The sequence below is a fragment of the Anopheles gambiae genome, chromosome 3 (genome assembly GCF_943734735.2).
Source record: "Anopheles gambiae chromosome 3, idAnoGambNW_F1_1, whole genome shotgun sequence".
Lineage (NCBI taxonomy): Eukaryota > Metazoa > Arthropoda > Insecta > Diptera > Culicidae > Anopheles > Anopheles gambiae.
The window spans coordinates 18,769,864-18,786,347 of record NC_064602.1 but is presented as its reverse complement, the minus strand read 5'-3'; the positions used below and the strand labels follow the sequence as shown (position 1 = coordinate 18,786,347).

The 16,484-nt window shown below is 43.5% G+C and overlaps 2 protein-coding genes across 2 annotated transcripts; one reads left to right on the top strand and one right to left on the bottom strand.

Annotated features, from left to right (window-relative positions):
- Window positions 1–8,023: 8,023 nt before the first annotated feature.
- Window positions 8,024–11,574, bottom strand: LOC3291826 (cyclic AMP-dependent transcription factor ATF-6 alpha). The gene is made up of 4 exons (XM_061656471.1): window positions 11,380–11,574; window positions 10,301–11,289; window positions 10,067–10,233; window positions 8,024–10,004 (listed from the first exon to the last, which is right to left on the bottom strand). Exons 1-4 carry the CDS (start codon window positions 11,396–11,398, stop codon window positions 8,861–8,863), a joined length of 2,319 nt encoding a protein of 772 aa, XP_061512455.1. The 5' UTR covers window positions 11,399–11,574; the 3' UTR covers window positions 8,024–8,860.
- A 260-nt stretch (window positions 11,575–11,834) lies between these two features.
- LOC1279798 (stress-activated map kinase-interacting protein 1) lies at window positions 11,835–16,190 on the top strand. Its single transcript, XM_061656472.1, has 2 exons — window positions 11,835–12,153; window positions 12,527–16,190. Exons 1-2 carry the CDS (start codon window positions 12,110–12,112, stop codon window positions 14,193–14,195), a joined length of 1,713 nt encoding a protein of 570 aa, XP_061512456.1. The 5' UTR covers window positions 11,835–12,109; the 3' UTR covers window positions 14,196–16,190.
- The last annotated feature ends 294 nt before the right edge of the window (window positions 16,191–16,484 follow it).

Genomic DNA, 16,484 nt, shown 5'->3' with positions numbered 1-16,484 from the left:
ACACGCTCATTCGGACAAGGTCAGCGCAGATGGGGAAATTTACTTTTCCAACTGGTGAACTGTTTTGTTGTTTTTTTATGCTTTTCTATTCCGCGTCTACCGCCAAGGTTGCTTGGGTAAAGGCTAATCTACCTTTCACCAATGCAAGGTAGCGTTGGTAGCCATTAGCTAGGTTTAGAATAATTGAATTACCGCCGTAATTAACAAAGGAAATTATTTGTTCGTCCTTATTTGGATGATTATTGTTGCAGTATTATAACTTTACTTTCTCCAGTGCTTCGTTGCTAGATATAAGAAAAAAATGGATCAGTTTTCAAGAACACATGGATTGAACATGAATGCATCTTTCATGCATAGGACCTGGAACATGACGGCCTTTTCGACTGTATTGGCAAATATTGTCGAATCGATACAGATTTCAGAATAAACTATGGGATTGTATTGTAGGTCTGAGATATAGCACCATGCAGCATCCATCCACCCATCTACGCTCTTTATCTTTATCTTTGTGAGCGATCTTTATAGCGGATGCAATAAGCCTATTAAGCCACCAGAGCCTAAGTCTAGAGTGCTTCTTCTTTTCATCCTGACATAGATATAGAGATATGCTGGAGCTCTTTCGAACAAATGGACAACCCCGTTAGACATCTAGCTTTGTAGTTAAGCTTCTGAGCATTGATCACCATTAGTTCAGTTTTTTTCCTTTTACCTTTTTTGTATATTATGTTTTCAACATGTTATATATGTTTTCAAATCGAAAGATCCAAGATCTCAACATTTTATGTCCAATGATCGTTAAATCGTTAAGAAGTTAAGTTAAGATAAGTCTCGTTAGTCATTGCCAACGATCGACTGCTGATGGTATTGAACTCTTAGTAAATGAACGAATACTTCAATGTCGAGGAATTACCATTGTTGTCAGGAATTGTTGTCTATTTGGATTTGATTTTGAACGCTTTTATCACACTTTTGTCTTCTTTTTCCAAAGTGCTGACATGTTACACAAACTTTAACTCTTGCACAATCTAAACTATACACTATTACACAACCGGAAAAATGTACCCATCTGCTTCGTTTCTATGAAATGAAATTTCAAACAACTTAAACTCCACTTAGAGCAAAATGACCAGGGGCGTATGATGCCCCCATATAAACTCTCTTAAGCATCCAAGCACCTCATCTTTGATCAAACATCATCGTCCAATAAAACGGAACACGTCGAACAGCAGAACCCTCTAACCTTAGCACTTTGGCCGGAAAAAGGGTCATCGTAGCTCACCTTACCGTGCACCATCGACTGATGAGAAAAGCAAAAGAGACTAGGATGGTGGTGGCTGGTGCAGCACAGTATAAATGTTCCAATAACAGCTCAGCAAACGATCAGCTTCCGGCTCGAGTTAATGGAATTCGTGCCCGAGCTACCGGCGCAGGTTGTGCATAGGGTTGGCGTCGACGAGTGTATGTGTGTTAAAAGTAGAGGGAGGCATCCCCAAAAATCACCAGCAAGTTGGCCTGATTTTGGGTACTAAACTGTACGAGGCAATGTTTGATGCCATTTCATTAAAAATCGACTTTAACCTGCGGTTTTGGGTGAGTATTATGTTATGACCTAAAAATAAATAAGCACATTTATGCCATGAAGGAAAAGCAGCATTATTGGGTAAATATTAATTATCTCATCGAGAGGAAATGGGTGGAAAATTGATATAAATTAAACCAGTTTACATAATGATCTCTTTAAAAAAAAATACAACATTACTTTACACTGTATTATTCAAAATGAGTCCAAGAACTCCCTAAAGATCACATTAGCTATTATGTCAAGAGGATCATGTACTTGCTACATTAAAAAAAATACAGAACAGATCAATAAAGATCACTGAAAATATCGTTTATCCTCTCACAAAAAACATACCCTCGAATCGAGCCGAAACCTCATAAGCTTCACCGGGTGACCCATATCGAAATACAATACTTTCCCCCGCTCGCGGGACTGCATAGCGTGACCGGAGGAAGGCAACAGCATCATCAACAAAAAATAAGTGAGATAATATAACAAACAGGAACAAAAGAAACGATCATTTTCGTTGCCCCCATTCACCTCATAAACAAACCGCCTCGAATTATTCGCTGTTGCCGTTTGGCCCGGGCCCGCACATGGGCCCGCGCGAAGAGAGTTTCGTGTATCGGGGCAAATTGATATATGATCTATTTAAAAGGCCACACACGCACACACACACACACAAGCTTACACGCACTCCAAGTAAGGGTCATCCCGTGCAAGACGAAGCAGGTTGTCGTGTTTGAGGGTCAATTTAGGCGAGCTTAAACTTTAAAAGATCGTCATTTCGCTCTCCTCTTTGCACGTAACGATATCGTTGCAATCGGATATTGTAGCTGTGAGCCTGGGAGTGAGTCTTCATTGGCCCGGTTTAATTTTTTTTTTTTTGCTTTTTGGAGTAGTTTCAATTTCATCAAACTGTGCTGCTGATGCTGCTCTACTACAAGGTGGAAAGGGAATTAAAAATCAATCAGCACTCGGAGTGCTCCAGTAGCGATGCTGCCGAAACCCTTTTGTGCAAAGAAAGCGAGTCCTTCTGCGTGATCACTTTAAGATCACGTTCGCTCGTGTGTGGTGCGTGTAGCATCGGTCTCGTTTGCCCTCCCGTGTTCCATATATTGGTTCGCGAATCGATACCACCGTCGGTAGTGGCGGGTGAGTGATGGTAATTGAGCATAATTATCAGGCACTCCGCGCGGAAACGCAAACGCAAACGAACGCACGAAGCGCGTGATGTGCTGCTGTTAATTGATTCCGAAGCAATTGATCTATGGAACCGGGGCCACTTGGAATGGTGCTGTGGGGATGGAAATTTTGGATGGAAAATAAGGGTAAGGTGAAAGAAATCGTTCATTATTTACAATAGGTTTGAACAAAAACCTGAAAAGTGCAGTAAAAAGTTGAATAGTTTCATCAAGGTTCATCATTATAAAAGTTAACAACACACTGTATTGGGGTTGGTTACAGTGAAAAGTAGTACAAAATTAAGTACACAGGCCGCTCATTTCTTACACGTCCTTATCACTACGCTTGCTAATCATGACACTAAGTGGATTTACTCAACCGCAACTGCGTTGGGATGGACAAATAAACGATAAGCGATTGCATGTCGCACGCATCCGTTATTGGACTCATCGTACTTGTACTAGCAAGCAACCGGTACCACACGCACGAAGCAATTGAACTTGCGATAATTGAACAAAGCAATTGTGGAGATAGACCACAGTAACATTTTAATCTTGTTTGCTTAATTGCATTGTAACTGCAGCAGAGCAAAGACTTTCTTTATTTCTTATTTGTTTTGTGAGTTTTTTTTTATTTTATTTGATTGAGGTTTCTAGTTTTGTAATCTTCTAATTCTTCTTCAATTTACTTTTTTGTACCACAGATAATTTTAATTTATAATATTCTTATACTGTTAAAATGTTTTGACTGTTTTTTTATGGTAAAATGAAAAAAAGTTAATTACTACAATTTTTTATTGCAAATTTTACCAAGTACATTTACAAAGCATTCAAAATAGCCATACAACAAAAACAACATTACTTACCTTTCAACCATTCGTTGATGACTAATTAATAACGAGCATAGATGACTTCTAATAATTGAATAATTATTAATTAATTAAATAATTCATTCATTTTAAAATTGTAAAAAAATACAATTTTAAATTGCTTTTCAAATAAATGAAGATAAAAAAGCTATTTAAATTGATAAAAAGTAAATAAACCAAGGGATCAGAAATGAAGAAAGCGAACAGAAATAACGCAAAACATTAGAACAACACAGAACAGAATAGAATAACAACAAATGTACTAGAATAAAACTGCAATAATATTTAATGCTGAATTGAATAAAGCGAGATAAAATAATTAAATTAAAAACCCAAATAGAAAACAAATAAAACGCTGTAGGTCTTTTCACATCCATTTTCCTGCCACATTAGTATAGCTTTTTGCTAAAGTTGACTCCTTCTCTAGCTTCGAACGATGAGATGAATATTAATCTGTCTCGTCCCACAAGGCATCCAGAAACCTTTACGAATTCTGAACGCACAAGCTCACACACATTCCAGGAATGAACGGGATGGGATGGCCCAAGACCCATTCGCGCAACGCCGCCGGTACAGAACGTTCAAGATTTTAAAGATAGAACAACCTAGCATCCCTACCACACGAGCCACACAGAACGCTGTGGTGGACACTTTTAGAAGGTTGTCTTTATCACCCGCCAGATAGACAGTCCCTCGCTGCTACACTGCTCAAAGATTCCCGCACACGATAGTAAAGGGAATCGAGCGGGGAACCGGATGGCACACAATCGGTCGCGATCGAGAAATGTGTGAGATCAATAAATTTTTAAAATTTACGAGATTTTCTTCCTGCTTTTTGCCCGCAAACCCGCAGCTTTTCGGGGTAGATCGAATGAATTGCTGCCCCTTCGTCGCGATTTCATCCCTTTTTTCGCAAGCCGCTGTTTTCTTTGTGATTCACGCTGGTTTTCCTCCGTTCTCTCGACTTCTTGTGTGCCTTATTCCATTTTAATTTTATTACTTTTGGCATCTCCCATTCGAAACCCCCTCCGGTTTTGGCGTTTGGCAAACCCCAGATCTAGCGCATTCTATCTTGCCCCATCTCGCGGCATGATTTCCTGGCCATTTTTAACGATTTTTCCCCAATAAATATCTTCCTTCCATCGTCGTCGATGGTGGTGATTTGCTGGCGAGCGATCGTTGGGAGATAGTGCGTTTGGTTGCTCCCATTTTAATGGGGTGGTTTTTGCTTTTGAACATTGTTATTACGACTGGCGAGGCTGATTGGCGAAGATTGGTAACGCGATGAATGATACAGATGGGTTTTGATAAAATCCATTTAAGGTTTATTACCTTTCAGAGACGCTTTGGAGCTTATATCGATCGAAGAACATCAGCCTATAATTACTTAACAATTCTCTTGTATTTTCTTTGCCAAATTCTATTGTCATAGTTTATAGCAAGCTGTCCCTAAGCTACGAAATGGACGATTTATCATTAACCTACATCGACGTCCGTAATAAAAACACACACACACACGCTTCCCCTCTGTGCCGTAGAACTTACCCATGCTGCCAACGACACGGTTATGATCGTAGAACAAGTAGAGCATATTATTCCACCGTTTATGCTACGACCCACCTTCCAGGCAATCTACTGCTTTCCCACTGCCCAGGGAAAGCGGAGGATCCAGTAGCTTCCTTCGCTTCCAGCGAAAGGTTGGCGCTCGAGGTGGCTGTAATAAAATAATTACTTCTTGCCATTTTTCCACTCCCGCTAATGGGTACACAGATTTCGATGGACGGAGGTTTGATCGTCAGGTCTCGTTACCACGATCACCATTACCATTACCACTCCACTCCGCTGCTGCTCTGTGCCGAGGGGCGGTTTTGTAGCTCAATTACCGTCTCGTTAATTTTGTGCCTGGAAGCGACAAAGAGCCGACGTTCGGAAGAATGCCTTCTAGGGGAGCTGGCTTGCTCTGCTCTGCGATCGAGTTGAGAAAATGAGGAAAAAGCGATAGATATGCAGCAAAGGAACAACGGCCGAGGCTTATGCAACTGTTGCATCTGTGTGAGAGTGGTTTAGCGTAGATTCTGCGGCAGGTGTGATTATGTAAATTAAGCTAGATTTAGCTAGCATTTATAACTGTTTATTTCATATTACTAAATCGGCTTGCACGCTTGTTTGGTTCGTTACTTCATTATTTAATCCTGCAAATGTTTCGTTTTATTAATGGTAGCTTTTTAATTTTGTTCAATTAATTTTTTTATATTGCTTAGTAAATATGAATAATTGCTTTATCGTTCACTGTTTTTTTTTAATATTATTTTTAATACAACTCTCTAACATGCATACTTATTCATGTACTTGTTTACCTACCTACTCACTTACGCATTGATTTCTTGCCTTCTTACGTTTACTTCAATACTTCCTTATATGTTTAAGTATTTAAATGATTGCTCACTTATACTTCTAGTTAAGTTATATTTTTAACTTTTAAAAAAGGTTTTTTGTTTATTTCTCACATACTAATTTACTTACTTACTTTCATACATACATACTTATTTACGGTTTTGCTTATCTTGCTTATCTTCTTATTAACTTACTGACATACTTACTACGCTGTTATTCAACTTACTTACTCTCTTTCGTTATTTACTTATCTAATTAGTTAAATAGATATTTAGATATTTCCTTTAGTTTTTATAAATTTGAACTTATAATTTATAATTTTAAGAAAGCACACATTCTTACTATTACTCCCTTTCTTAGTTCTTTAATTACCTAATTTCATACCTGCTACTATATATCTGTTACTACTGTTAACTTACTTTTTTTGTTTAATTGTCTTTTTATTTGCTACTTACTAGTTCACCGAACAACTTTGTTTCTCTTTTATTTAATTATTTACTTACTTACTTGTTTACTTACTTACTTTTAACTTTTTTACTTACTTACTTAGTTGTCTACTTCTTTTCGTACTTGCACTTCCATGTATTCTTACATAAACCATTTTCTATTTTCTATACCTTTCGCGGGACAAATTCACCATGCAAAGACCTCACACAGCGCCCGTTTGCCATTCAGCCACACACGCACACCCCTTGCGTCAATCAAACCTTTCATTCTTCGTTCGCCTTTCTGCACCATTGTCCCGCATTTGCATGACCCAAGAGTTTCCTATCGCTATCAGTGGCGCAACGCGCAATTACGATCGACACATCCATCTCCCTATCTTCACCATCGATCAGCCGGCACAGGCACCCAGCACCGGGCGAAACGATTACAACCCACTGGCCGGGTTATTTTACTTCGGGATATGGGCACACAAAATGGGTCACACATTCCAAACGGGACTACTCGTTGGGGGATCGCAGAGTCCCAATTCGTTCGATAATGCCGAAATGTGATTCTTACCGCGCCCGGTTCGGGCCTGGTGCAATCGCTCCACTGTGTGGTTTACACCCGCAGTGCACGGCATGAATTTACAGCCCATATCCCCCCCCTAAATCGTGCTCGAGAACATTGGAGCCCTCGGAGCGCTGCTAATTCGACCCAACATATGGGGCAAACAAATGGGCGTTAACAAAAATCAAAGTTGATCATAAATTCCCGAACACCTTCAAAATCCCTTCACAGCCCCTTTGGATCGAGGAGGGCCACCCTGTACGATGCTGTCGGTGGGTGGCCGCCAGATAATATCGATGGCGCCCGGACCGAAATTAATTAACCATCTATACGGATTACGGGTCTCCCTCGCTGGTCGGACCCTCTGTTTGCCATTACCGTTTTTGGGTTTTGCTACTGCCCTTCGAACTGCGTCGATCGAGGGAAAAACAGAGCTGCACTAGCTACCTGTATGCAGCCCTCACCTGCATGCGCGCTTGTCAAGTGGAGCATTGATTATGATACACGATTGTACGGGGAAGGTCTCGGCCGGTGGCGTTTAACCCGATTAGCTGACTGCTACTTGGAGCTGGAAAGTCGGCGGAAAAGACCGAAAATTAGGCGTCGGGTAGTTTGTTTCGTTTTGGGTTGACCTTCATTTTGGGGTTTTATCTGCCAGTGGCGGGGTTTGATAGTAGAGCTAAGCTACCAACACCATATGGTAATCCTGCAGCGCTGAGCAGACGAAAGTAATGCCGAAATGATATTGCTGAAGAATGGGATCAATGATCGTAATCATCTTAACGGTTCGATTAATAGAAATTAACAATCTCCCAAACGACCGCTCTGCTTTTCTGAAGCATTATAGAGTTGATAGTAATCGTAAAAAATCAAGCAAAGGCAGGAAAACCGTCATTTACATTTAGCTGATGGCAAGTTAGGAAACCCGAGGTTAAACCATACTGTTGTGGTATTTGTAACGGACTGCAAAAGAGGAATGTTTTCTTTCATTTTGTGTGTATTGAAATTAAAACAGTCAGTTTTGCAGTTTTTTTTTAATTCCAATCAAAGTGTTTAGTAGTTCCAAAACGATTGTGAAAAAATAACACATCCAATTCACACGTACAATACAGCAATGCAATGCTAATTCTAACACACAATAATCCTGTCCTTTTGTTCCATTCTTGTTCCATTACGATCAACAAAATCAGTCTACGTTTACTTTATGCCAAAATAATGAAATTGTTCTGTACTCTGTCGTTATCTGTTACAGGGCATGTGAATCCCCAAAAATTAAACTTAAAAAACAATTAACCTGATTGCACCCCCAGTCATGAACGATTTGTTCTATCTACCTTTTGCTGCCTTACGCTGCTTGCGTACGCTTCCTTACATTAAGTATTGCAATTTTAACCATTATGGCCGTTATTCTATTTTCCTTTCTTCAATCATTACGAGTTACTTTGATCTTTTGTTCAGAAAAATGGTATAAATCAAACTGAAAAAGGTAAAGAAAACTGCACGAAAGGTGCGGTTTTTGCTACTATTACAATGTGGAATGGATAGAAACTAAGCTAAAATTAATGTAACAATTTACGCTCGCATCTACAACATCAACAATCATTTGTGCAATATGATGGTGCTTCAAAATTAACGGAAAAAACTAGTGCTCTAACGATCGGTACGTTAAGCCGGTGTTAATTGTGTAGGATAGGTATTATGAAACCATTCAGTTTCATAATAGCTCCTGTTTTGTTGTGAGATCAACAGCAATAACTTACTAAAAACAAATAATAAAACCAACGCACGATCACCCTAAATGCTTGTTCTGGTTGTCTGTCTGTCTGTCTATCTGCCAACACCGCGCTATTAATCCCTCAATTAACGTGATGTTCGCTCTTCAGGTGCTCGTTCATACGCTCCACAAAGAACGGTCGGCTGGGAATATGCTGATGCTGAACAGTGTCCCGCTTGGGGTGCATTTCCTCCACCGTATCAGCGACTTGTGTCGCAGCGGACGAATTACTGCTCCGCGCCAATCGGCTGCCTCGTGTCGTTCCGCTACCGTTGGCCCTGCGGTTCGTTTGCCCACCGGCAGTTGTCGCATTGCGTCCACCATAACCGCCCGTGGCACCCTTAGCACCCGGTTCACCACCCTGCCCCGGTCGTAAATCACCGGGGATTGTTTTTTCGCGTATCTGAATCACGGACGTGTTCATTACCTCGCAGTCGATCTGCATGAGCGTTATCTTGTTCGAGCGATCCGTCCCGTTGGCCATCGGCGCACCGGGTGTCGTCACGGTCGGTAGCATTAGTGACATGCGTGGCCGGCTGGTTTTATTGTACGCCAGGGCGGGCAGCAGCAAATGCTCCTCGCTGAACGAAACCAAATAAAACGTATCATCTCGGCGACCAATTTCTTCGAAAAATTCCGCATATTTCACGTGCACGCGTGGATAGTACAGATCAAGATCGTGCTGGGAAGGTATTTTCCCTCGGTATGTAACAGCGGTATCGCGCTGACCAGCAGCAACTGCAGCTGACTTTCGTTGCCGATTGCGTGACAACTTCTTCCCACCGTTTAGGGCTAGCTTTTGCTGCCGCCGTTCGTACGTCTTCATCTGCGTGCTAATGTCCTTCATGTGTTGGTAGATTGAATCGATCGTATCCTTCAGGCGAAACATCTTATCAAACGTGTCAATGCTGACGTCTGCCTGGCCTTTGCCGTCGGTAAGGTTTTTGTACCCGTTCTCTCCAATCCATCGGCGAAGTTCGCTCGCTAGGCGTATGTTTTCCGTTTGATTTACGTAAAATGGACACTCGGATGATGGTAGCGTTTCGATTCGATCTTCTTTGGTCAGTTCATCGATCGCGGTGAGGTTCAAGCGAAAGGGCTTGGTTCGTTCCCGCTGTTTAGTACTATTCGAGTCATTCATCCACAGCAGGCCACGGGAATGAAATTCTTCGACCCTGTGGGGAACTGTGTCTAATTCTAGATGATCATTGTTGGTGAGAAGATTGCTAAAAAGATAGATGAACCATTTAGCATTTTTTTTTAAATTTTAAAAGTTGAATCAACCTACCCAATAGGATAAAAATTAATCGACACCATAAACAGCATGGCCAGCACAATCGCAGCATTTTTGCGAGCTGTTGGCGTTACTTGTTTTGCTGCCGATTGTCCCACCAACAGGGTATTGGCTGCACAAGTGCAACGCATTTTCAACCTTTCCAGCAGGTTTGCGTTTTCCTACAGAAAGATAGTATCGAAAGCGTTACATAAACGACTAAATACACCGTTTTCGTTCAATACATACCATCCTTAGCAAGTTATTCTCTTTCGACAGCACATCCAAACGCTCCTCAAGTGAGGTCACATACTCTTTCTTCTTCTGCCGCGATTCGAGGGCCGATTGACGATTCTTTATCATACGCTGATGCTTTTTAAGCAGCCTTTCGTCAAGCGTACGTTCCGATAGGCTGTTTCCGGCTGCCAGCATCATCGGCACGGTTAGTGGACTAACTGGCGATGAGATTGGTTCTTGTTTGATAGCTGCCGGTGGTGTAATTTCACTTTTCAAATCAACCCCCACCGACGGTGTTGCCGGTTTTGGTAATACAAAGGGTTTTTCCTGCTTCGGCGTTTCCACCGCTGGTGTGACACGGGGAAACGATTTCACTGCCGACGTAATGGGCAGCTTGTTGGTTGGTGTGGCCTTTAATATAATCGTATTGTTCGTCGGCTGGCGTTGCATGTTGGTCAGCAGGGCGCGATAGTCTTTCGCCGACAGGACGATCGTTTTCTTGGTGATTGTTTTCGTCACGTTCGAGAGGGAATTAGCATTTTTAGGAACGATTTTTAGCTGTCGCAGCTCCGTAACAGGCTTCATCATGCCCGTTCCATCTGCTGGGCTGGCCGGTGTTTGCGGTGAGATTGGCGGACTGTCCAAATGCATTGGCACGACGTGGCAGCCATCGAAGCCACCTGATGACGGTACCGAATCGTAGCTCTGCTGGCTGTCGGACGGCGAAGGTGTGTCTCGGTTGGATGGTGAATGTAACGAGTCGTACGAAACATCGTTCAGAAAGTCGTCGGGATTGATCATTCCCGCACCATAGTTGTGGTTGTCCAATTCATCCAATGCGCACTCGTTCACCGTGTTCCAGGTGGTGGTCGATGGGTGTGTTTGCGGGATAGCGTTGGCACTCGAGGTAAAATCACTAAAACCCGCACAGAGAGGAACACTATCGAACATTGCGGGAGATAGGTAATCATCTTCCAGCGAAAGATCAAGCACATCACGCCCTGTAAATAATGAAATCGAAAGTGAAAATTGGGAACGAAACTTCGGGAAGCGAAGGAAGCGAATCGCGGTAGAAACAACACAAATCGTACCTCCAAACGGTGCCTCCATTGTTCGACTGAATGATTGTCCGTTAATCACAGCAGTTCCGGGGGATTGTCTTCATCTAAATGCGTAAATTGCTTGCTAAAACACTGGCCTGACTGATTTGTGTACGGTTTTGGAGATTTTCGTCGGCATTTGATGAGTTTGCTTTTGCGTGTTGTTGTTTTCTTCTGACAGCACCCCTTGTGAACAATTGTCAAGCAGTGTGCTGTTGTAAGGTTCTGCGCGAAATAGGTTGCTGATAAATTTGAAATATTTATTACAATATGTATTGAACAAGTTGTTTCAACGTGTCTTTATCCTTGTTTAAAATAATTGATTTCATTTAATCTACTGTTTAATTACATCGGTTTTGTTGAATTCCATTTTAAAATTTCCCTCATCTGCTCGAATCACGCGACGAGAAAAAAAAGCACACAAATCTGCTCGAATGTTCTCTGTCAAACGTCAAACTTACCAAACATGGTGGTCAATGTTGTTTTTTAGCGCTGGCTGTTTCGGCATCACTAGTTCTGTGTAATTTTACGAATTTTTTACTGCATCTCGTCTATTCATCCATTTCTACAGTGTTCTACTGCTCTGCCCCGGGTGTTTTTGTCGCATAGTTCACTGCAATATACAGTCATGGCTAAGCCCCGGCAAAAACAATCCCCTTGGTCTTACGCCTTCTGCCCGGGGGAAGATGCCTAAGCGCAGGATGGCGACGATGCGTGGGGAATGTTGGATCGTGCAGTTCCTACCAGTGCGAAAGTTGTTTCTGGGTTTGTATTGCGTGCACTAAATACCATCCTTCAACCGGCTCCGCCACCACCATCAACGGTCAGCAGCACCACCCTATCAAAATTGGAAATGAGAGCACCACGATGAGGGCTAAACTTAGATAATCACGGAAGACGGTGCGTCGTCGCGATCGCAGTGTCTTCTTCACCTTTGTGCTTCCACCGTGCGTGTGGTGCACGAGCAAGCAAACTAACCAACCCAAGAATCATTATTGGCTGAAAAGGTAGGCGCCGTGGTGCGGCTTACTGCCGCCGACCGTTGATAGTGGGCCCAGGCTCTTGCATCCCCGCACGCGCACGTGTTGCGCTGTTTGCAGCCAGTAACGCAGTTCGCCTCGTTCCATTTTTTTTCTAGCATGGCGACGTACAACAATGCCCACTGGTTGCTGTCGCACATCCGGAACTCCTTCATCTCCACCGACGATACGGGCGTCAGCGAAACGGTGATGGTGATGGAGGACATCCCGCTGCAGCTGGCGAAACGGTTTCGGGAATCACAAGCACGCGTTGCGGAAACGACAAACCAGCCCCAGCCCCAGCCAGAAACGACCGCGCCAGATGAAGACAGCGATGGGCCCGGCATCGATCCAATCAAGCAACAAATGCAGGCCCGGTTCGGAGTGGATTATGAGTACTTCTTTTCCTACCCCGGGCTGGACGATACGGATGAGGAAGATGCTGACACACTGTCCCAATCGTACGAAATACAGATGGATCAGGAGAGTGGGTTCCACCGGCAGCGATCGAACACGGCCCAGAAGCTGGAAAAGCTCGAAATTGCACGACGCAAAGCGTCACAGATACGAAGTGTAAAGCTGGACGACAGCTCCGTGCTGCAGCAGGAAGAGGAGGAGGATGAAATCAGCCTATTGTTTAGCCGGCGGGTTTCGCTGCCAAGCGAATCGCCACGAAAGCGACTAAGTTCGACGCTCAGCGAACAGCTGAGCACGTTGCCCGCGCTGCCGCAGAACCAATTTCTCGAGTACGCCAAGTTCGACGGCACGGGCCACATCGAGGTGCCGGTGCGCACGTTCAAAGTATTCGTTCCCGCTCTTCCGGAAGAGCAGCGTGCCTTTCCGTTGCCGGTCTGCGTACTAGCCACTGCCAAGATACAGGAGTTTATAGGGCTGATTTGCTACAAGTGTACGATCGCGAACCCGGCTGTAGAGTTGCGCCCCGTACGCCACTACGGCCTGTACATGACGGAGGAAGACGGTGAGCTGGATTTGGATTTCCCGCCGCTGGATGTGAACGAACCGTGCTCGAAGTTTCGTTTCACGCATCTCGTTATGGCCGAACGGCGGCTGTCGAGCAGTGCAAGCCATCAGCCGCTGCCCACCACCTCTAGCGGACAGTCGCTTCGGTTCGAAGCATTCAGTACGGAGCGCAGCACGAGTCTAACTACTCCCACTTCGGCCACGGCCCCGAACGCCACCACAGCGGCACCGTTAACGAAACCGATCAAGCAACAGCCGGAACAGGCAGGTGGAACCGGTTCGAGTACACAGAAATCGGAACCACCCGAATCGATGACCACTTCGCAGCGCATTAGCAACCAGCAGAAGGAAGATCTTGATCGGATCAAAGGGCACACGTCTAAAATAGAGGCCCCCCTCTACCGTACGTTTCAGGTGCAAATCCTCCACAAATCGCGCCTCAAGACCGAGGTGCAGCTGGGCATCTCGGGCGATCGGTTCGAAATTGATCCCATACCGAACAATCCGGGCAAGTTCTGGAACCGCCAAAAGCCGGCCTGCCACACGATGGACTCCGTAGCCGCCTGTACCATCGTGGAGCGGAAACACTCGAAGGCGGTGCTGCGGTTGGTGTACTGTACCGGCAATGTCGTGAGCGGTGAGGCCGACGGACCGGTAAGTTTTAAGCACTACGATATCGAAGCGACGCCCGATGCGGCCGAACAGATCGTGGAGAAGGTGAACAACATTCTCGAGGTTCGGCTGAGCCCGATCCGGCGCGAGTACATGCGAAGGCGGGGCAAATTAAAACCACCCTCCAGTGCGTAGCCCATCGAGCAGCCTGTAGGATAAGAGGCGAGGAGAGAAACCGCGAAAGAGGAAGAAGAGAAGGAATCATATACTAACACTAACTGCCATTTTATGTGCGTGCTTTTACGCACCACACAATATTCATTTCACTCGCGTTTACGGAAGAAGCACAGAGAGAGAGAGAGGAAGCTATTTATTTTATCCATTCCCACCCAGACGAACAGTCGATCGATCGATCGGATTGGGCATGATCATGAAAACGAAGGAATTGCTCACCTATCTATCCTACGAGACACACCTAACGTTTGCTTTACAGACAGCGTAATAACGACAAAAAGAGCAAATCCCTCTTATGTAGTACGTACGGAATATATGATCATACAAGCTTTAATATTTATTTTCCACAACAGTCCAAAATGCCCCTCCAGCAGCACTTTCCTAATCGCACTTTCCTCTTTCCAAACAACGCAACGTGTAAAGCAAGCTTCGGGCCTCGTAGGATGATGGGTACGCACGCACTCACTGTCGAATTCATTTTTAAACTAACTTTTATGCTTACCCTGCCAGCAGAATGGTCGTTCCTCGGTTTCACGACCATGCCTAACCGATCGATTATCCTTCATATACAGTCATATACACCCCAAACAAATGCCAACAAAGACTCAATAGACTTTACTTGCAAAAATATCAATATAATAGCCAATTCACAGCCAGTGTTTCGCCAACGGCAAACACGTTCAAAATAACTTAAACTGAAACAAAAAACAGTCGTGTACAGCAGCAAAAAGCCAGTGGAATAAGGATAGTGCAATTTAGATTTCCTTTCTTGTTCGCAGATAGGAGGGTTTTTTTTATATTGATATACATTATATGAAACACACGTTTTGCGTACAATCAATAGAAACGACATAAATGCAAAAAATAATATTACAATCTCCAACCTAGTTTCGTTAGATAAGGGAGGAGAAGCATTTAAAAAAAGTCATAACAGTTCTAAAGAACATACTACATGCAAACCGGGAAAATTGTGTTCAGCGACATGTAACCGTTGCGCGCGATCGCTACGTCGCTTGCGCAACTGCAGACAGGTTCTTGCGGGGAAGTTATGCGCAGGAAGAAGGGCCGCCATGGAAGCGGATTTTTTTTCTGTTTTTCCTCTAATTTTATACAATAAGTTAAGCAGCAGGCAAGGAAGAGATAATATATATATATATACATGTAAATGTGAAACGATGTGTTCCTTTAGCAGTTAGCGAGCGATTAGTTAAGCAGGGCGTTAATGAGCAACAGGCTGGTGCATGATGCACCGTGCCGCTTCTACGTAGTGTGTGCTACCCTATCCATCAGCCGGTCCTATTTATCGATCCTTAGTTTTGTATTTAAGTAAGCTTATCGCTAGCACACTGTCCATTGACACTGGACGTGTGGTGTTCAGATTTAACATATGTTCCTCGACTATCATCCGGTTCGACTAGCCGCGTGTTGCGTGCGTCGGTCATCTTTTAACCAGGCAGGAAGATAATTACGGAATAATACGCTTAAGAGATATGAGATGTATTTTATGCGTTGCGTTTATTTTTTGCGATCGAAACTCAATCCAGCTAGCACACCGCAACCCCTGCAGGTGTAAAGGAGAACATATCAGGTACGATAAGATGTGTCCGTGCGCAGCAGTTTGCCTGATATGTGGAGGACAGATAATCTTAATAATGCACTTGGTGTCCTACCAGTACCAGTTCGGGAATGTTCTCTCATTGTTTTCCTCTTATTGTATGTGTACAGTGGTGTTACAGGCAGGAAGGGGAGCGCAAAAGTAAGGACACACATGGAGCCGGTTGTTGCTCTGCAAAAGCAATCAATTCGAAGGTCCTAGCTGGACGGCTACGAGCCGCTATGCTCCGTTGGGATGAGTGTGTTCAAGAATAGGGATAACAATCAGCTAGTAAGAAAGGTATTGTGTAACAGTGTGGCAGGTGTTAAACTATAAATATTATAAAACTTCCTTTAACGAGATGATGTTTGTCCTCCGTTCTGCGAGATTTGTACTTGTACTGTTAACATCCGAATCAGATTTGTGCGGCAATGTTTCTTAAATATTTACTTATTTTCTTTCATTTTTTAATATTAAATTTTCAGCTGCTTTTGAAAACCTTTACATTATTTTCACATTATTTTTACTGTTTTTTTGTTAGTTTGCATATTTATGAGCTAAGATGTATGCAGCGCATGTTGACAGTGTGTGTAAACCGTACTTTTGCTGTTCGGTTCATAGGGACTATGGAATCTTTTAGTATCATACAAATGTAA